The 22448-nt window shown below is 45.1% G+C and overlaps 1 protein-coding gene across 1 annotated transcript; it reads right to left on the bottom strand.

Moving 5' to 3' along the window:
- Nucleotides 1-18813: 18813 nt before the first annotated feature.
- Nucleotides 18814-20688, bottom strand: LOC127780162 (NAC domain-containing protein 77-like). The gene is made up of 3 exons (XM_052307114.1): nt 20065-20688; nt 19654-19806; nt 18814-19494 (listed from the first exon to the last, which is right to left on the bottom strand). The coding sequence occupies exons 1-3, from the start codon at nt 20686-20688 to the stop codon at nt 18865-18867; spliced, it is 1407 nt and encodes a 468-aa protein (XP_052163074.1). The 3' UTR covers nt 18814-18864.
- Nucleotides 20689-22448: the final 1760 nt, after the last annotated feature.

The raw sequence follows: 22448 nt of genomic DNA, 5'->3' as shown, positions 1-22448 counted from the left end.
AGAGCTTGCTCCTCTCTCCCCTCTTTATTCATTCTCTTTCTTTGCGCCCACATGTCGTTTCAGTTTATTTGTTGTTCTCCTGCTCCTCTCACCGCTTGCCATCTCCCACCTCTCACCGTGGAGCTCTCTTGTCACATCCTGATTTTCGTCTTAGGATTTATAAATTATTTAATAAATTATTTTTAGAACTTATATTAAATGTTCATTAATTTACAAGTGAAGTTAAATGTGGGAAATAAAATTTCCTAAATATAAAGCATGGTTGGATTTAATTTTTATTAAATTCTCCATGAATAATTATACTCTTTGGAATTTTCTCGGATTTTTCGGAGCTCAATTCCTAATTTTAATAATACAAAGAACATTTCAGTAATTATTTAAATAATACATTAATCATTAAATAATCTGGTTTTAATCTTGTTAAGTACTTTAAGTGTTCAAGTATTTTCAGGATTATTCTTGAAATTATTTTAGCATTGGAAGTATTTTTAACAATTCAAAGATCATCTCATTGATTAATTTATTAAATTGGAAGTCCTTTAATGCTCCCTTCCGGCCCAGCCCAAAACGTCTAGTTTCCCTCCCTGCCGCTACAGTGTCGTCTTCCAGCTCCAGACAGAGCCGAGCTAACCTGTGCAGCCGCCTCCTCCTCCATCAAATCCGGTGCATCCGTTGCTTCCCTTCCAAAATTGGTTGCAAAAACGAATTCCTCTCTATAAATAGCAGACCCTCGGCCTCCTCTTTCGTTTCCTCCTTTTTCCCCAAGTTTTTCCTAACCCTAGCCACCTCGCCGCGCTCGTCTTCTCTGTCCGCCGCCGGCAACCGCTCCAGCCGCCGTTTGTCGTCGCCTCGACCGTCGCCCTCCTGCGCCGCCACTCTCTCGGCTCCGCAAGGTCAAGCTCCACCCCGGCCGACGGTTCTTTTGTGCCGAGTTCCACCGGAGGTTGCCCGCCGCCGTGAACCAGTGGGTTGCCACTGGGTTTTGGTCTCCAGCCGCGCCGCTCGTTGTCGTCCATCGTCGCCTTCGGTCGTCGTCGCTGTCGTTGGATTCGCAAGAAGTAGAAGAAGCCCGGCCACCTGTTCCTTTTCGTTGTAACCCGCTGGAAGCCCCTCGTCGACGTGAAGCCGATCTACTCCACCTCCGGCCGAGCCTTGCCGTCGACTTCGTGGTTGCTGGACATCGTCGTCCTTTTCTTCGGCAACGCAGCGCCAAGGTGAAGCCCGTCCGCTGGTTTTCCTCTGCCAAAGATCGCCGGAACACCACTGTCATCGTCGACCAGTACCTCGCCGCCCTTCAGAGCTCGTCGCCGGCCATCTCCTTCGCTGATTCATCGTCACGTAAGTGTTGGTAAGAATCGTCGCGTCCTCCTATTCCTCCTTGTGCTCTCGGTTTCCGCCGTCGTGCAGCCGTTCGCCATCGCCGCCGCAGCCTAGGGTCGCCGGCCCTCATGCTCGCATGGCAGTGCGTGTGCTTGCCTTGTCATATGTCCAGTTAGTCACCTATCTCTTTTCAATGGCATATTAGTTTTTTTTACTGTATGTCGTCTACTAAATTCATTCCAATAATTTCCGGAGGATGTTTTTAGTCTTATATCTTATTATATGTCAGTTATAAATTATTGTAAATTGTTGAATTAATTTGGAATAGTTTTTTTTCTTTAATAGGCTTTAATTGGAATTAATCTTGTAAAATTCATAACTAATTCATATGAAGTCAGAATGAGGCCGTTCAAGTCCCTAAATTTATTTAAAATCATAATCTACATGTTTGTTTACTTTATATGTACTTTTTATTTGGTTTTTGTTAGTCTTTTTCTCTGTTTTGCGTGTTAGCTTATCGTTTTCGTTATCGCGAAGGTTCGTGAGTGCGTCGGAAGTGGTTCAGAAGACTAATTGAAGACCGATTATTGCAAGGCAAGTCACACAGATCCTAAACACAATCCTTTGAGCATGTTAATCCTATATTTAAATTCTCTATTTATTTCAACTGTGCATTTATTTTCGAATATCACCGGGTGGAGTGAACATATTCCCTTGTTATGGCCAATTTGAATTGAATACCCTATTCCTTGATACCTTGGGTAATAAATTGATTAGCTTGAACCTTATATATTGGTTTGGTTCAGCTAAATGCTATATATATATATATATATATATATATATATATATATATATATATATATATATATATATATATATAAAATTGCTTAGCCATGCTTAGAAACATTAGCTCATTAAGGGGATAAATCATATTACATTATTACTTATGGTTATATTTAATGGTAGCTCACGATGGTTAATCGTGTTATGATAATTAATTGATAATTGAAATTTGACAATGGTGGGTTGTGAGCGCATGGTTTTGAAGGTCATGCTCATGACAATTAAGGACCGGTTCGCGAGCTACTGGTGTGAGACATTAACCGTACTAACCACAAGCCAGAATGGGCAACGGCTAGACACTTTGTATAGCAAGGCTCATTGTGGTGAGCCAGACTGAGGAGCGGCGAGAAGTCCGTGGGGGTCGCTGGGGAGTCCATGCCTCTGGTTTCTGAGGGGGTGATTATGATCTAGGAAAGGTGCGCTGCTTTGAGTTGAGCTATATGAGGGGTCTTGTCACAACTACACAAATGGTGACATGTTCAGCATGGGCACATGGTGATATGGTGACATATTGTGGAGTTGTGTCTTGTGGGTAAATTTGTACACCTCTGGCTAGAGTAAAACTATTCGAATAGCCGTGCCCGCGGTAATGGGCGGGTTGAACAATGTTTTTCGTGATTAGTCTCACATCTCTCACAATAACTATTGATGCTATAACTGGTAATAATTTGCTTAGCTCCTGGTTTGGAGTTAGATCTGTACAGCCGGGTATGGTTATTCAGGATGGTTGGGCCTGAGCAGCATGGGTGTGCTGTTCAGTGTTGATTAAAATTGATGAATAATTACTCTACTGTTTTACTTCTAAATGTTTGCTAAATGCTGCTTTTGCAAATGAGCCTATATTATGCCATCCTTTGGTATCCATGTGCACTTGCATATTTGCTGTGTGGCTTGCGGAGTATATCATATGCTCACCTTGCAATAATCAATCAACCTCAGTTGAAGAAAAAGGATCCAGAAGGAGAAGACGTTTGGCTTATAACCCAGTTGAGCTGCCTGTGGGAGTGGAGCCGGAGCTTCGCTAGACCGTTAATTCCGCTGCTGTTTTCTTTTCTTTTGTAAGTATGTAACGTTATTATTATGATGGATTTGTATATTAAACTGTCAATTTGTGTACCTCGGCTAATTCCTGGACGAGGATTTTATGCACAAATTAGTTCGGAAATTACTAGTGAATTTTCGGGCGTGACACCTCTCCCGGTGCCCCCTCGAACTTAACATCTCCTGCCCCTGCCCCTACACCAATTATAGATGGCCAAAAGGCCTGCCCGGCACGGCCCGGCCCAGGCACAGCCCACCAGCCATTGGGCCGGCACGGCCCGATCGACACTTCGTGCCGGGCCGTGCCGGCCCATGGGCTGCGCCTCCCGCCCAGGCACGGCCCATCAGCTGTCGGGCCGTGCCGGGTCGGTCCGAAGGCGTTGTGGCCCATCGTGCCTTTTTTAAATAAGTCTATTTTTCATCCCTCCTCTTTGAGCTATGACATAATATAGCGAAAATAAGTCTATTTTCCGTCCCTCCACTTTGGGCTGTGACATATATATAGTGAAAATAAGTCTATTTTCGTCCCTCCTCTTTGGGCTGACATATATATAGGTAAATAAGTCTATTTTACATCCCTATTCTTTCGACCGTGGCATATAATGTCTATTTTTACTCCCTATTGTTTATGTGTCGGGCCTGGCATGCGGCCCATCGTGCCGTGCCGGCCCAACGTGCCGGTGGAGAGGCCTAGGCACGGCCCGGTGGTCGGGCCGGGCCGGCACGGGCCCGACCCTTGATGGGCCGTGCCGTGCTTGGGCCGCCAAAATGCCGTGCCGTGGGCCGGGCCGTCGGGCCTCGGGCCTTTTGGCTATCTATAACACCAATGACTTTATCTTCATCCGCATGCGTGCCGTTCCACTTGGAGGAGCACCACGGCTCGTCCCTTGCTCGCCCATCGTGACCGACAAATGTGGAGGTGGTGTCGGGGAGGTTGGGAGGTGCAGGATGCATGCACGCCACTTCCGCTCGGAGGAGCGACACCGCTTGTTCCTCGCACGCTCGCCGTGACTAACAAGTCATAACAGCCTACACCACGTCCACACTCGTCCGTCATAGCAGGCGTGCGAGGGATGAATGTCTGCGCTCCTCTAGAACGGAAACGACGTGCGGGCTTAGAGAAAGGGAAGGAGTAAAATGGGAGAGATAGAGAGAAGATGGAGACTTGCTGGTGGGTCCCACCCTATTTCCGACGCCACGCTGTTGCCACATCAGATAATGACCCGATCAACATGCCACGTAGGACGAAAATCGCCATTTAAACCGTTCGAGGAGGTAAATTGATCCGGTATTTATAGTTGAGGGATCACTAGTACAGAAAACCCTATAGGTGCCGGTTAGGAACTGGCTATAGGTGCCGGTTTCCTAGCCGACACCTATTGGTCGGCACCTTTGCCTCATTTTTATTGCTGCCGGTTCTAAAACCGGTACCTATACTATTAAAAAAAATAAAAAAATGATGGCGCCTACAGTGCCACCGGCCTTCTCCACCGCCGCCACCACCACCTCGCCTGGCCGGCCTCCACGCCACCACCTAGCCATGCCTGGCTCCATGCCAGCGGCCGCCACCCAACACCGCGCTGGAGGAGGGGGGGCCCGGGGAGAGAGGGTGTCGGTGAGATCCAGCAACCGCGTCGCAACCTCGCCGTGTCGGTCGCCACACCACGTCGTGTTAGAGGAGGAGAAGGGAAGGGGGGCGAGGTCCCTCGGGAGAGAGGTGGCCGCTGTCACTGCCACCTCGCCGCGCCTGCCTCTGCGCCGGCCTCCACCTCACCCGCGCTGCCGCGAGGAGAGGAAGGCGAGAGGGGCGAGGCTCCTCTAACCATCAGCCGCCGTGCCGGCCAGCCTTCGCCACCACCGTTGTCGCCGCTACCTCGCCGCGCCATCCTCGGCGCCGGCCTCCACCTCACCCGCGCCGCCACGAGGAGAGGAAGGCGAGAGGGGCGAGGCTCCTCCAGTCGTCAGCCGCCGCGCTGGCCAGCCTACTCCACCACCGCCGCTGTCGCCGCCACCTTGCCGCACCAGCCTCGGCGCCGGACTCCACCTCACCTGCGCCGCCGCGAGGAGAGGAAGGCGAGAGGGGCGACTAGCGAGGCTCCACCGCCGCACCGTAGAGCCTCCCTGGAGGAGAGGAGGGGAGAGAGAGAGATGGTGTTGTGTGGCAGTGTGGGATGGATGGATAAGATAAAGGATGTCGTGTCGATGGCGCTGTGGGTGGTCAAAAAAGCCGGCTTGGTTTTTTTCAAAGGTGTCAGTTCTGTTGAAAAACCGACACCTATACTATAGGTGTCAATTTTTTTAATAGAACCGACACCTATACTTGTATTATAGGTGTCAGTTCTGTTGGCAACTTTTTGTAACAAGTTGACAAGCACGATCGCAGCACCTTAAGCTTTGCGGTGATCCTAGAGTCGCCAACGACCTCAATCTAGCCAAACGGCCAAAACCAAGATGGGTTTTGATAACTAAACCAGCTAGCGGAGCCGATTCGAGATAACTACCCGTCTCGTGGGCAAAACGGAAGGTTTTTAGGACAAACCTACAAAAAGGTGTTGCACTCTTGCAGTGACGGCGCAAATTGACAAAGATGGACTAAACTAGGGTAAAATATAAAACATAACTGAAAAGTAAAGAAAAAGCGATTCAAGTAGATTGTATTCGGGGGATTACAATGAACCGGCCTTGTCCCTTAAATAGAGGTTGGTCTTGCCCTCTACAGGGCCTTCTCCACATCCAACTAGGGATAGAAACCAAAGGAAACACGAAACATAGCCTTCCCGAGCAAGGAAACCCGAGACCCGACGAAAACAAACTCGGACTCGGACCCTGATGGTCTGACCGCCCACATACCTGCGGTCAGAATGGCCCTACTAGCCGGTCAGACCGCCCACATACCTGCGGTCTGACCGGCCCTGTGAAGGAAACTTGGCACTTTCCAAACTTTGGCAATTTTCCCCTATTTCATCCATAGGTGCCAAATTTGGGTGTAAACATATGCTCCCCCTGCCTTTTTGTTAAACATCATGAATCTAAAAGCATAGAACATGTTGTCTTAGGGCGATAATCCAATTATCGGCCACAGGACCTCCTAAGCATCTTGCCAAACGCTAGGGAAGTATTTCTTCAAGTATTTCCCGTTGATTGCTTGTTGAAAACACTGTCTTGAAGTGCCTCCATCTCTACCAAAGTCTTCAAACGCTTATCGATGACGTCTTCAAAATTACCTCCCATCAAGGTCTTGTAATCTTCAACCGATAAGTCGTCTTGCTTGCAATACCGAAGAGAGCCAAGATTTACCTTAATTGGCAAAACGGCTTTTGTCCACAAACCAATTCAAAAGGAGTGACTTTGGTAGCACCATGCTTAGATATCCTATGAGCCCATAATGCTTTCGAAAGCACTTTATGCCACTTCTTTTGACGTTCTTCAATCTTCTCTTTGACTAATTTTAATAATGTTTTATTACTCGACTCGGCTTATCTATTAGCCTGAGCGTAGTAAGGAGAAGAACTCAACAACTTAATATCATATGATTTGGCAAAACTTCTCACCTCTTTGGACACAAAAGAAGCTCCTTAGTCAAAGTTTAAGGAATACCGAATCTATGAACAATATGCTTCAAAAACAAAGTCAATTACCTCCGTGTAAGTAATATTCATGAACAGCATGGCTTCGGCCCACTTGGTGAAGTAATTCGTCGCAATTAGCACGAACCGATGCCCCTTTTGATGACGAAGGATAAATTTGACCAATGAAATCCAAAGCCCAACCTCGGAACGGATATGGTTTGATGATAGGATTCAATACAGCGGTAGGTGCTAATTGAACATTGCCGATCCGTTGTCAAACTTCATATCCTCTATAGTACTTGAAACAATCATCAATCACTTTCGGCCAATAGAATCCCACTCTCCTAAGCAACCAATCCATCTTACGGGCCGATTGATGACTTCTTCCCTAGCAATTTTAGATTGAACTTTATCTAAGCACTTCAAAAGCACTCCATCTATTTTTTGGCGATATAACTCTCTATCAAGCAAATTGTATTTGAACGCTTGGCGCCGAATTTTCCGATCAACCCTAAGACTAGATCTTTCAAATATTCTATTCAAAGGGATTCTGCAATCTACTTCCGGATTTGCTATAATTGTGTCGACATATTTTTTCGTTGATTACAATCGGTTCTCTGGCTGTTGGATCTGTGTTTAAGATCCGTGCTTCCATACTGACTTTTTCCTCGCGAAGAGACCTGAAAGCATATGCTATTGCTAGCTAATCTCTAAAGTCATGCAAATCCAAGTGAAACGTCACCTAATTTCGTGCTATATGTATGCATCCTTTTCTTTAACACAAATTTACACCCCGCTTACATCCCACTTACACATGTAATTACATATGTAATTTTAAAACTTACATTATAAATACACTAAATTTACATATGTAATTTAGAGACTTACAATGTAAATACACGCCGATTATTTTTGGGTGAAAAATATGGCGCCATAAATATAGCTACACCCATCTACTTCTGACTCATGGGCACGAATATCCGAATTCACAATTAATTCGGCCTTTTAATCAATTGTAATATGCACCCAGCTTCCTGTCTAGGACCGGTCAGACCGACCACACAATACCGGTCAAACCGCCTTGTCTACCCGGTCAGACCGACCACACAATACCGGTCAAACCGCCTTGTCTACCCGGTCGGTCTGCAGAGCCGGTCAGACCGCAGGTCCACCACCGGTCAGACCGGCCGTGCAATGCCGGTCAGACCGCCCCTGGGTCTGTGATTCCACCAATTTCACCCAAAGATTAAAAATCAAGCACCGGCTTTTGTAGCATAAAAAATACTCCTTTCTTCATATTATAGCCAGATGCTTGGTGTATCAAATTATTGGACCAAAATCTCTTCTTTCTAGACATATGAAAAATTATAACATCCAACTAATATGTCTAGATAAATACTAATTCATGTGGCTTTTGAAACAATAATCATCAAGGCATCAAAAACACTTAGCCACTTGAAGTATGATCAATAATGAATCACCAAAGTTATATGTGTCACATGTATATATTCCAATGAACTACAAATGTAAGTAATCGGCTTGAGCATATATGCAAAATATTAACAATGCCAATGTTCCTAAAGAAAACAACTCTAGAACAAATCATCACATTGACCATTGACATTAGCTGAATTACTAATAAGCAAAACTTTCATATGAAATATATATATATGGTAATCCATAAAAACACATATGATTTGACTTTAAATAAATATCAAAGACTCATGAGCCAAATCATACTTTAAAAAAATTATATGCCAATTTACCAATTCCACTACTTAGAACTGGCATTTGCAACTTGTATGTATAATATCAATTTGATAAGCAAAAACACACATGTGCTAGGTAACAAGCAATGTTCTAACATGGCATAGGCATATAACGGTAAACACAGTAAACTCATACATTGCCTTAGCATCCAATAAATGGCGGCTCAAAGATGTGATGTCGTATCCATCGTCGTTCATCTCTCTTGATTTCTTCATAAGCATATTGATGTCTTGCCCCCCAAGAAAAATCGGCATTCTTGGTTGCGCGATTTCGAAGGCAAGATGAATACCACACTAATAACCATAGCATCATATGCAATAGACTTATCTCTAATGACCGATGATTCTTCTCTCATCAAATTGAATCCATCACTACTCCGTGAAATCACCGATCTTTTAACTTTTACTTCTTTAGGTCTCCACACTCGCTTAGGTGTCGTTCGAGGCTCTAAATTATTATATGTTTTGTTCTCTACATCTTCGGCCTCCTTTTCTTTTTGACCTATGACTCGAAGACGTTGTAGCCTCCTCTTCTGAGAGCAAGATAAGCCAGAAGGTATCCACTTCGGCTGTGGTTGTTTTTCAGGAGCCAAACAATGATTCTTGATATATTTAGTCGAAGTAGAAGCTCCTATATCGCCCTCAATCTTCCTACTCTTTTCCAATGCCCCCGGTCAGATCGGCCTCTAGGTCCGGTCAGACCGGCGGCAAGCCATCGGTCAGACCAGCTAATAGGGTCGGTCAGACCGGCTGTAGTCTGGCGGTTAGACCGGCCAACTATCTCGGTCAGACCGCCATTGTTGACAGTCACGATGTCGCCTTCGGTCTTCTCCGCTTGTATGGTTTCCACCGCATCTCCAGTAAATACTAAAACATCTTGAGACTCCTCCTTGATACCAATGACCTCCAGAGCTTTGGCTTCTTTCCTCACCCACTCCTTCACCTTTTTCATCTTTGATCCACCGAACCGATTCTTTTGTGGGAAACGGTCTTGTCTTGAGGTAGAATGACTTGGTACTATCCTAGGTGATTGCTTCCATTCTTAATGACACGACATAGGTGGTTGAGGCATCTGCGGCATGTAATACATAAAAGGATAACCGTATAGTGACATTGGATATGAATACCATGGCATCACAACCGGAGGTTTGTATGGAGTTGGTATTGTTGCTAGCTCCGATTGCTTTGGTGTTTGACTAAATCTCTTCCTATGAGATGATCTTGGTCTTTTCGAATCACTAGTTTGATTGTCAAATCGTTGACCGGCTAATCCTTTCTTGTACTTAGCCATAAGCATCTCAAAAGTGAGCTTCGACTTTTTGGTCCTTTGGAAACTAGATGACTCATCCTTTGCAACTTTATGATCTTTGGCCTTCGCATTATTGATCCTAGTCTTGGGCTGAGGATCCCCAATAATAACACGTTTCCCTTTCTTTTTGTCAACATCAATAAGATTAATAGGGAGAGGATTACTGACAATTTCGGTCTTAGGCATAGGTGTAACCGAAATAGTTTCACAAGTGACCGATGAATCATCAATCGGTCTTTGCTCCATCAAGCTTGCATCTTTGAAATAATCATGAAACTCATGCTCCATTTGAGACCATATAGAAATAGAATTAGGAGCAAGTAAACTATACCATGTAGATGCAAAGTTTGACAAAGAGAGAGGAAACAACTTTAACATAAGCAAATCATCATTACCGGCCTTACCACATTGTTTAATAAATTGGCCGATATGCTCCTTTGTTGTTCTAGCATCCTCACCTGTGAATTTTGTGAAGTTGGGCACCTCAAATCCTTGCGGTTATGGGACCGAATCTACGTGTTCAAGATACGGCCTTTGATATGTATGCATAACTACTTTGGATTCTAGTTCACTACTATCCCGCAAGACATTGTCATCATCTTTTCCAACATCCACATGGCCGATTTGTAATTCGGTCTTAGGTGACAATGCTATTTTACTTTCGCTTGTGACACAATCCGAACCGTCATTTAATTTTGCTATATTTTCAATGTTGCTACTGTCTAAACTAGCAATAGATTCTGAACCATCACTTGATTCGGCTATTCCATCGTTGTCTAAACTAGTAACACAATTCGAACCAACACTTAGTTTGGCTATATTGGTTTTTGCATTATCACAATCCTAAGCCAGAGCTTCATGAATGAGTTGACTAACAACAAGAAATTGTTGGCCTTCTAATCTTTCTTTAATAGGAGCAATTAAACCATTAAAAGCAAGATCAGCCAAATCTCTATCAGTTATATTCAAGCTATAACATCAGTTTCTAACTTCCCAAAATCTCTTAATATAATCAATGACAGATCCATTGTATTTTTGCCTAACCGATGTCAAATCACTTAGCCTAAGTTCAGTTTCACCAGTATAGAAATAATCATGAAATCTCTGCTCTAATTGAGCCCAAGTATGAATAGAATTTGCCGGTAAAAAAGTAAACCATGTAAAAGCAGTACCAGACAAAAATAAAGAAAACAAACGCAATTACAAATATCAGAACTACTAGCCTCACCATATTGCGCTAAAAACTGACCTACATGCTCCCAGGTGGTCCTACTATCCTCACCACTAAACTTGGTAAATTCAGGAACTCTATAACCACGAGGATATGGGATATTGTCATAATTATCAGGATACGGTTTTTGGTACTCCCTAGCACGATCCATCACTTCAATCCCAAATTTATCCCTAATAAAGATATATACTAGTTAACTCCTCCATATTTTCATGCCTATGTGGATTTGGTGGTGGGTTTGGTGGCCTAAGAGGTGGTTCTTGCGGCGCAATATTATTATACTGGCCTTATCCAGTGTCATGAAGATATCCTCTATTAGGATCATTGTAAGCTTTAGGGATATGTGGAGTAGCATGACTAACAATATTAACGAGTGATGAATAATAATAATTAAAATCAGTACTGCTAGTCGTGGTATGAAAACCTGGAGAAATTCCTAGGGAACCGGTCTGACCGGCTATAGATAGCCCAGTCTGACCGGTGGTCAGTGGTGCAGTCAGACCGGCCACAGGAGGCTCAATCTGGCCAAAATAGGGCACGGCCTGACCGGCTATGGTAGGCACGATCTGATCAGCATAGGGTGCGGTTAGACCGGTGTCATGACCACTCATACCGTTAGCTAGGTTTTGCAAATAGCCGATTCTTGTGTAATCGGCCGTATAAACACCCATTGATCCCTCCATAGCATTATAAGCATATTGTATAGGAGCAAAACTAGAAGTTGCATATGCACCTACACAACGATCATTAACCTTTTGAATTGCAAAGGATGGGTTGAGCGAATCGGAGGTTACCTTTGGTGGAAATACAACATGAGGTAGCAGGACGTTTCCTTTAACGCCGCCTTGATCGGTCCTAATATATAGCGTAGTAATTTTTTTGAACCCGTTTCTGCACGTCATAGTTGATGAAGAAATTTCTTTATTAATTTCACCATATAGCTCATAGCCGAAATTTTTGACCGAATAAATTAATATACGGTCTTATAATTTCTCCTTGGTATACTTGATGTGTGTACTTACCAAATTCCGAAAACCAAGAGATCAGTAGCCTTGGTCGGCCGATCGATCTCCCATGTACAACAATAGAAGAAATTTTGTGTGGCTCTAGCAAAAATTTGTAAATTGATGTTCCACAATAACAGCCGATGCACTGCAATGGCTTTGATCTTTTTTTCTTGGTAACAGTTGCCTAAGGCACAACAAAAGAAATCGATTTGGTTTTGTCTATTCTAGGTAAATCGGCTCTAATAGCCTGATTTTGTTTTTTATTTTAGAACACGTATAGACAGCAAACTGAATAGGATTGGATTTCTGATTTTCAGACCGTGTGCAGGAAGGTGCTGCCGGACCTGCTACTGTTGCCTTGACGCACGCGAGTGTAGATCGGTTTCGGCTGTATGGCCGAAACACTTGATTAGATGGGAAATCGATGAATCGATGGCAGCAGTTAGCTTGATGCATGACCGAACAGTGTCGCCGCCAAATAGATTGACCCGATCAAAAGTACGCGGCAGCATTGACGAATTTTGTGTAGATTGATTCCGGCCGTTTGGCCGAAATTCTTGACTCGTCGAAACGAAAAGGTGACTAGACACTAGTACATATGTGATTATTCTGGACGACGGCTCATTTTGGTTCCAGGCGGGCCATAAGTGGCTCCGCCTAGAACCAGGCGAATGCCGGGGTCGGGCAGTGGGCCGCACGGGATAATCCTATTATCACGTGCGGTTGTCCTAAACGGACCGCACGGGATAATCGATTATCCCGTGCGGCCCACAGTAGGTGACCGCTTGCGATGGTCGGGGGGCATATAAGCCCTTAGCCCGACTGTTGCCATGCATGCCCGGTGTTTTCTCTCTCCTAAATATCCACGAATTAGGGGGAAGGTTTTCGACCTTAAATCTTTGATTGGGTTCCATATAAAAGGTGTAGAGCTCGTTCTCCTCCTTCATTTGCTTCCATTTTTGTCAGTTTTCATCGGTGGAATACGAAGAAACTTGCAGTTTTATAAATGGAATAGTGTAGGCACCTTTTTGTTTTTTTTATTTTTTTAGCAAATACATAATGCAATCTTTTACATGTTTATAAAAGTAATTAGTACCTACATTGAAAAGTTGGGTTTGCCTCTATTAAATTTATTTTCATTTGGATGAAAGGACGATTATTTTCTTTTTTTAAGAAATGGATCGACAGTATTCTATTAATGCTTAAAATTGCTTTGCGGCTATTTAAATAGTCCGTAAAACTTTAAATTACTAGGTGATTAGTTCTCTCCAATTTAAATACATTCGTGTTTGAATCGGGCATGGATGTATTAATGACAAGCTTTATTGTAGGTCATGGATCGGACATGGATGTACAACACGAAAAGAGCTCATCCAACGTTCTTAAAGGAAGCAGCCAAATTTGATGAGCTCGCAAAGTCACATGCTATGAGGGAGAATTTGAGGAGCATTTTTCGCCCATGCAAAGTTTGTAAGAACGAAATCTTGCTACAAGATCCGAATGAAGTATTGTCGCACATTGTAGAACGAGGATTTAAGAAGGGCTACGAGATATGGACTTTTCATGGGGAAGTCGGTGGTCGTAACGAAGAGTTAGATGATTTCTGTTTTGATGATGCACAAAATTTTATAATCGAAGCAATGTCACAGGGAAACATCCCGGAATACGGTGGCTCATGTATAGAGAATGAAGGTATTGATTTTGATCTGGAAGATATGTTGCGGCATGTTGAACCAAAGGTCCTAACTGGTACAAGACGAGGGTTGGACAATCGGAAAGCATTGGAAAAAGCAGCGAAGGAGCTTCTGTAGGACGAAGCCAAAGGATGCGACAAGGACTATTCGGTCCTGCGCTCGGTGCTCGAACTTCTCAGATTAAAGGCCAGACATGGATGGTCGTACACGAGCTTCAATGATTTGATGGATCTTTTGAGAGTTATGCTTCCTAAGCCGAGCCTGCTACCAACGAACACATATCAAGCGAAGAAATTGATATGTCCATTGTCTCTAGGTGTTCAGAAGATCCATGCATGTGAAAATCATTGCATACTGTACCGCAAGGAATTCGCAGATTTATATTCTTGCCCAACATGTGGGACGAGTCGGTACAAGACGGGCAACGGAGCCTCCGATGGAGAGGTGGTCGACAAAGATGATGCACCAGTGGATGAGAACAAAAAGATTCCAAGGATGGCGATGTGGTACCAGCCAGTGTTTTGCAACAGCTCGCCATCGTCGAGCCGTACATTCAGGAACACATGAACGAGATAAGAGCCTGCAACCCTAGAAGAACGGCCATTTGGATTTGTAAAGAACAGAAACGGAAATTTCCTAAACGGTTGAAGGAGAAAGATTTGCCGTTGGGTGATTCGCTGGAGGAAAAAACATTGCGCAGGCTAGCAAATGGCCCAACTAGCCTTGTGACCTCATGGCAAGGGCACAACATCGGGGATACCACTATACTTATTTAATTTGATGTTTCGGCTAATTTTCGGCTCAATTTTCGGCTAATTTTCCATCTATTGTCCCGTGAGGTCAAATTATACCGACCGCACGGGATAATAGGTTATCCCAGACGGCTAGCATGTGCTAGGGCGACCACACGGCCGTGCGGTCGCCCTAGCACGTGCTAGCCGTGGGGGGTAACCTATTATCCTGTGCGGTCCGTATAACCCAACCGCATGCGAAATAAAGATTTTCCCATACGAGGAGCTGCAGGCGGGCCGAGCGACCGCACGAGATAATCTATCCAACCGCCCGGAATAATGGGTATTGTAGTAGTGAGATTAAACGAAATTCGGCCGTGATATGGCTGATTAGATCGTTCCCCAGCGGAGTCGCCAAAAATCGTGTTGGCAACTTTTTGTGACAAATTGACAAGCACGATCGCAGCACCTAAAGCTTTGCGGTGATCCTACAGTCGCCAACCACCTCAATCTAGCCAAAAGGCCAAACCAAGATGGGTTTTGATAAATATACCGGCTAGCGGAGCCGATTCTAGATAACTACCTGTCTCGTGGGCAAAACGGAAGGTTTCATGACTAACCTACAAAGAGGTGTCGCACTCTCGCAGCGGCGGCGGACGATTTACGGCGCAAATCAACAAAGATGGACTAAACTAGGGTAAAATAGAAAACATAACTGAAAAGTAAAGAAAAAACGATTCAAGTAGATTGTATTAGGGGGATTACAATGAACCGGCCTTGTCCCTTAAATAGGGGTTGGTCTTGCCCTCTACAAGCCCTTCTCCACGTTCAACTCGGGATAGAAATGAAAGGAAACACGAAACATAGTCTTCCCAAGCAAGGAAACCCGAGACCTGACGAAAACAGACCCGGATTCAGACCCTGATGGTCTGACCACCCACATACTTGCAGTCAGACTGGCCCTACTAGCCGGTCAGACCGCCCACATACCTGCGGTCTAACCGGCCCCGTAAAGGAAACCCGACACTTTCCAAACTTTGACAATTTTCCCCTATTTCATCTATAGGTGCTAAATTTGGGTGTAAACATGTTCTAAATAAAAACCGACACCTATCGTATAGGTGCCGGTTTTTTAATAGAACCGACACCTATAGTATTTAAAGGTGTGGGTTCTATTTTTTTCATCGTGCGGAGGTGGGAAAATGTCCATAGGGGTCGGTTTTAAATGAACTTATATAAGGCCGGTCCCTATGAGGGTTTTTTAAGTAGTAGATGTGATTTAACCAAAGGCAATAGTTTAAGAAAGCAAAATAAACTTATTCGGGCTCAAAATTTACGCGTATTACACAAGGCTCGTGTTTGGGCCAAGCCCCTGAAGCCCATGCAAACATACCAATTCCGGATTGAATTGCCACGTAAGCGCCACGTCAGTGCCACGTCAGATGAAGACAGAGTCAAATTAGCCACGTAGGCACAACGTCAGTCAAAACCACCCTCGAAACCTCCGAGGGACCTCATATGCACCGGTTTTGATAGTTGAGGGATCCGTTGTACCTGGTTTTCTGGTTGGTTGAGGAAGGAAAATACTTAGATGGACTTATTCCACACCAAAATACCACATCACTCCCCAGTCCTCGTTGCCCTCTTGCCGAGCCGTCCTCCGCCATGCTCCGTACTCCATCTCCGATCGGCGACCCGCCCTGAGCCGGCGGAGCCGCTCGACGTTAGGGCCCCACCTCACCAGGCGACGGCGTGGGCATCCTCGATTCTCAGGGGTGTGGCGGCGTCGGCGGCGGCGCAACGGTGGGCGCCGTCCATCCCTCCCAGCCGGCTCGGCCTGGTGACCGGTGAGCTCTCTGGAACCCGTCACATGAAGTTTCTTTTCGTCAGTTTCTATTGGGCCATCGATGATCGATCTGGTGAATCTGTGATCCTTTGCCGTGTCGGGCTTCAGATTCTACGGTCTGCATACCTTTGCCCTTTTGTATTAGAGTATAAGTTGGAAAACTGATAACTGGCCACACAGTTGAGGTGATTCCAAACACCAACTTCGTCATAACCTTCGAGGCAAATAGTTTCTTGTTGATGGCAAACGATCAATGTGTAGCAAATGATCCGATTTTTTATTATTCCATGGTCTCGAACTGAAAAAAAAAAGTAGTTCGATTTTACTTGACTAAATTGCTGTTCACGTTGGGCTGGTTCTATGCACATACTCTCTGCTCCTGACACTAAATGTCGATTTCTTGTAGGATTCAGAGATGACGGCGAGACGCAAATTTGTCAGGCAATGTGATTAAGTAGATATGCATCCTGGTTGGTCACAAGGTGTTATGCTCACGCCTCGATATGGTTCTTGCGTAGCCACAGAAAGGAGCAGCTACTATGTGCTTACTCCAGCCACTGGAGCTGTATACAACTTGCCTGTGAATCCAGCAGAGGAGCATGTGTACCATGTCCAGTTGATCACCTGCACAGACCTTACCCTCATTTGCATTTGGGCATGTTGCTTCCATGGGAGAGTACAAGGTGATCCATATTTACAGGCCTAGAGCTACATCAGCTCTGTGAGTTCATTACTGTCAAGTGTGGCACTCACCATGCAGACCTATGTTAAAACACAGGCAAACATCAATGTTATCTCTTATTGGGTGGTGTACTTGATGGATATTGGATTGTGTATATGAGCTATGATAATATGTGGTGTAGGTACCTTCATCCATCAGTATTTCATCTGTTGTTTCAATCTTGGGATGGAGCAAGAAACGGGATATCCAGGGACCAATTAGCAGCATTTTATTTTATTTTATCTTTTTGAGAAAGCGATTTTCCTGAGGAGTATATGTCAATTGGCATCAACAGTTTCACTGAACTGAAAGGCTATTTAGTTTTAGTATACCACCAGCATTACTGTTGAACCATGGATTAAAGAGTATACATTCAGTCTGGATCATTCATCCCTGTTATTGAGTAGGATATAAAGCCAATAAGCCATTGTTGGCGTTAGATGATGGGAGGATATTCTTCTGTCTAGGATGGACTGGATTGCTAAGCATACCTGATGAGACATTTTGCACTTTTCCAAGAACCAGCACTTTGCAGAAGTGGAGATGAGACATCTTGCTGGAAATAGCACACAGCAAACCAAATGACTTTACAAAATGGTGATGTAGTGCAGTATTGTAATGTATTGCTACTACCTTCAGTTTGCAGTTGATGAAATTTGCAAGAACCATCCATTGCTTTTGGAATTGATCGTTGGGCAGAATCATAAATTTTGGCTGTGATTCTTTTCTACTGTTGAATTGAAGCCTGCAAAGATGTCTTCGATTCTTGAAGATAGTTTTTTTTCTCTTTCATTTTGTACTATCTTCTGAGATTGTAATATAAGGTGTACTTGTCAGCATATATCATAGTATCTGACATAATTTAGGGCTGCTGCAACTTTGTTTTGCAGTAAAAAGGTGACAGATTGCCAGTGCCACTTGTGTTGTAGGTGAAATTCGCTGTGCATGTAAAAGGATGCGGTTTGAATGCTTATCATATAATCTCTGTTACTGTTATCTAGATATAATGCACAAGCTCTTTGAGCTCATATATTATTCAATGAGGGTTGAAATACTCTTGTGTATTGTGATGAATGATGAGGAGCCTTTTGTTGTATTTGTATGTCAGTCTCAGTCAACAGCTCTGTAACAAGGCTGCATGCCTATATGCATTGCTCAGCCCGCCGTCAATTCTTGAAAATGAATGCTGAATAAACCTGAAGGATCCAAACATGGAGAGTTACTTATATTCAAGTCAAACAGCAACCTGTTGTGCTACCAGGACACTGATTTGATAATCTGATTGTTTTACTTCAGAAGATAATCAACAGAAAAAGGGGAAAAAGAGTTACAGTATCAGAATAATGTTACATTGAATTCAATGAGCAAGCCCAGAGTAATGTTACTTGCATTGAATTCAACAAATCAGCAGTAATGTCAACTGAACCACATGTTTTGCATACATTTAATTACATTCAATTGAACCAATCAAGAATAATCTCAGATTTGCATAATAAGATAAGTACACTTTGTCAATAATTACAACCCATCAGAGCACAGAACTCATAAACACCTCAATTCTGAGCTACAGAGTATCATTAAATCTATTTCTACCAAGGCGGACAAAGCTTTTCATAATACAGTTTGTCCATAAATACAAGCATCAGAGCACATCTCGCTTCTGATCTACAGATATTATCATCAACTAAATCTCTTCCTACAAAGGACTAAGCTAATCAGCCTACAGATCAAACTGAATTCTCTACATAATAACATCAGTAAATCTCTCTCTTGCTTCAGGAGGCTAATCAGCCGGCAGATCAAAGTCTAAGAGGTCGTCCATGGAGAACTCCATATCCAAGCAGCTCGGGTCGGCCATTGTGAAGTTGATGCTGTTTAGAACCTCATCAATGGTCTCTGGGAACTCGAAATCAGACAATGCCGGCGCCTCACTGTCGATGATGCCCTGTGAGGAGTATTTTTGGTTGTCCAGCGACGGCGCAGGCGCTGCACTACAAGCATCGGCTTCTGCTTCCTCTGCTGGCAGGGTAATCAGGTCTTCAAGGTGACTAAACACCATGGAAGAATCATCCATCACGTTGGAAGAGCACTGATCTGCGCCGTCAGCATCACCGGCAACATCGAGCAGAGGGTACTCTGGGAACTCGAAATCAGACAAGGAGTAGTTCTGATAGTCTAGTGACATAGTCCCAGCCGGCGCATCAGGACGATCAGCTTCTTCTTCTTCTGGCAGGACGATCGGGTCTGACAGAGGAGTAAACACCGCAGAAGAATCATGCATCACAACGGAGCATCCCTGATCAGGGCCTTCAGAGCTATCGGCAACTTCAACCAGAGCGGCCAGAGGAGGAACAAGCACTGGCTGTGGCTGCGGAACGAACTCCTCGAGCAGATCAGACTCTATTCCAGTGCTCTGGGGCTCATGGAGGTCGCCCATGGAGAGCTCAATGTCCAAGCAGCTGGGGTCAGTTGTGGTGAAGTCGATGCAGCTAGGCAACTCATCCATGTTGATCTCTGGGAACTCAAAATCAGCCCAGGAGTAGTCCATCGACGCCAGCGCTGCACCACCGGCGGCATCACCTTCTTCTGCGGGCAGGGTGATCATGTCCGGAAGATGACTGAACACCATTGTGGAATCGTCCATCACGCCGGAGCATCCCTGATTGGCACAGTCAGCATCATCAACAGCGTCCACCAGCGCTGCGGGAGGGGAAATCGACACGGTCTGTGGCGGTGGAACGACCTCGTCGAGCAGAGCAACCCCTGTTCCGGTGATCTGGGGCGCGGTCTGTGGCGGCAGGACGCACTCCTCGAGTAGAGCAGACTCTGTTCCAGCGCTCTGTGGCGCGGCTCGTCCTCGAACGTCCTCAGTGCCGACGTCCAGGGCATCCTCTGTTCCGGCGATAGGAGGGATGGGAACGGGCTGTGGCGGCGGGATGCGCTCCTCGACCAGGGCATCCTCTGTTCCGACGCTCTGGGGCGCCGGCTGTGGCGGCATGACGCGCTCCTCGAGCAGAGCAGTCTCTGTTCCAGCGCTCTGTGGCGCCGCGCGTGCTCGACCGACACCGTCCTCGCCGGATTGTGGCTCTCTCTTGCGCTTCTTGCCGTGGCCGCTGAACCGGACGCGGTAGAGCCGGATCGGCGACGCGGCGAGCTCGGCGGGGGACGTGACGGCGTACTCATGCATCACCCAGCCGGAGCTCCCCCTCTCGCCCTCGGCGAAGAAGCTCAGCAAGTACTTGCGCCACACGATCTCCACCTCCACGCCGCCGCCGCCGCCATCGGGGACGAGCAGCTTCTCGCCGTCGGCGCAGACCCTTTGCCCCTGCCAGAGCCCACCACCCTCGACGGTGCGCTTCTGGCGGCTCCCCTTGCCGTTCTTGGCCCGAGCCTCGGCGAAGAAGAAGCCCTCGTCGCCCCGGCCGTGCTCCGCCAGCAGCTTCCATGGCGGCACGCTGAGGGGGTCGGCCTCGAGGATGACGCCATTGAGCGGGAGGGGCTTACCCTGGAGGCGCCGGAGCAGGAATCGGGAGACGAGCTCGCCGTCGGTCGGATCGAACCTGAGGCCCGGAGGGAGCCCATCAGCGCCACCACCACCCGCCGCCATCGCGATCTTGATTTCTAGGGTTTCTAGGGTTTTGGGGAAGAGGAGGCGGGAGAGGGTGAGAATTGAAGCGTGGGGGGATGAGAAAGCCGTTTCTTGATTTGAATTTATCCAGTGGGGGAGCCCAATGTCGGTGCGATACGGCTACCGCGCGCGATCGGCTCAGATCGCTGGTGGGTGTGTTTTTTTTTGTGTGGATATTTTTCGCTTTTTTTTTTTTTTTGGGGGGGGGGGGGGGGGGGAAGGTTTGATAAACCAAATCCTAGCAATTTATTTGGAACCTATTTTGAATAGAAATTTGAACAATTGCTCAGGTCCTCAGGTTATATATCTCATTGTGACAAAGAAAACGTAGTTTACAGATTCTGAACATCTGAAGGATTTTACTAGCGAGGTACTTACATCCAATTCAAACATGGGTACTTCTGAAGTGAGAGGGGGTGGGGGGGGGGGGGCAGAGTTGTGTGGTAATTTATCAGATTCACATCAATCTATCTCTTGAGTAATGGGTCTGAATTCCTGATGTTTAGTGTGTGTTCATCCAGAAGGGGGAAGTCTTCTGCTGTTCTACCCTTCTCTGATCTCTGAATCCTTTCTTATTCTGATGATCAGGTTATGAACATAATTGCGCTGAAAATTATGAGAACCTGCAATATCTGCTACTAATGGTGTTCCCTGATCCGCAGTTGCACAAACTTCACAAGATAATCAAATTAAAAAAGGAAAAAAAGAGGACAGAGTTTCATTATCAACAAAAGTACTGTGTCGTGGTTAATTGATGGCAAAAAAAATAGTTTTAGGAAATTTGTGGTTATTGCACATATACTGTCCAATACTCCACGTCACATGCACCCTGAAAGTCTGAAGATTAAATGCAACTCTTTTATTCATTTTGCTAACTGCACTCTGTTGTGCTTTAGTGCAGGCTAAGAATCAGTTTGGTGAGAATTGTGATATTCCACGCAGAAAAGGACTGGCAGTTAGTAGCAGTGTAGCACAAAGCCACATACTTTAACCTGTACAGTTCATGTGACATGTACTCTGTCAAAAAAAAAAAGAGAGAGACAATAATCAATTTTGGAGAGAAGTTTTTGAAGCAGGACATGAATAGTGCATGGCTATTTATATTGCCGGGCATGAATAGTAGTATTGGTCAAATTGATCACAGGATAGCCATTTTATCTGTTTGTTACAACTGATACAATATTATAAACTATATACGAGATAAGATTCAATTTGTTTTGCACCCTCCTTCAATCTCAGATGTGGGGAGCATATTGAAGTTGCCTTCAAAGCCTCTAAATTTTTGGATGATGGGGATTTCATTAAGCAAATGAAAGCAAAGCTTCTGATTGAAAGGGTCTTTGTCAACATATCTGAAAAAAATGGATCCTGAGTGGAAATGAATCAAACATCCTGCATCTTCCATACAAACCCACTACAGTGACAATGGTCTTGACTGAAAAACCCCAAGCTCTGTTAGCAAGAACTTTTTCTTTTTTACCAAGGGCAAGAATACCCCCATTTCTTTTTTTAGAAATGATCACACATACAGAGTCTGGAAATAAAAGAGAAGGCAGTCCATCAGGTCTAGGACTGAACTGAGATAACAGGAACTATGCCTATTACAAAAGCGCTGCAGGTTAACATACATCGCTGGACTGAAGAGCAAACAACATAAACTGAGAAAGATTCAGCAGATCATCCCTCAATTCTTCTGGCACAAGCCCTCCATCCATGTCTTGAGCTGTAGATTTCATTTG

Source organism: Oryza glaberrima, chromosome 7 (genome assembly GCF_000147395.1).
Source record: "Oryza glaberrima chromosome 7, OglaRS2, whole genome shotgun sequence".
NCBI classification, from domain to species: domain Eukaryota; kingdom Viridiplantae; phylum Streptophyta; class Magnoliopsida; order Poales; family Poaceae; genus Oryza; species Oryza glaberrima.
The sequence above is the reverse complement of the archived record's forward strand: the minus strand, read 5'-3'. Positions and strand labels throughout refer to the sequence as shown.

Excerpts from the sequence above, each read along its gene's own strand:
- LOC127780162 (XM_052307114.1), bottom strand. The coding sequence starts at position 20,688 with ATGGCGGCGGGTGGTGGTGGCGCTGATGGGCTCCCTCCGGGCCTCAGG. Across the intron at positions 19,807-20,064 it reads GCGTCATGCCGCCACAGCCG|ACCGTGTCGATTTCCCCTCC; the intron begins GCGCCCCAGAGC and ends CCACCGCCACAG. Across the intron at positions 19,495-19,653 it reads CCGCAGAAGAAGGTGATGCC|AGCACTGGAATAGAGTCTGA; the intron begins GCCGGTGGTGCA and ends CATGAGCCCCAG.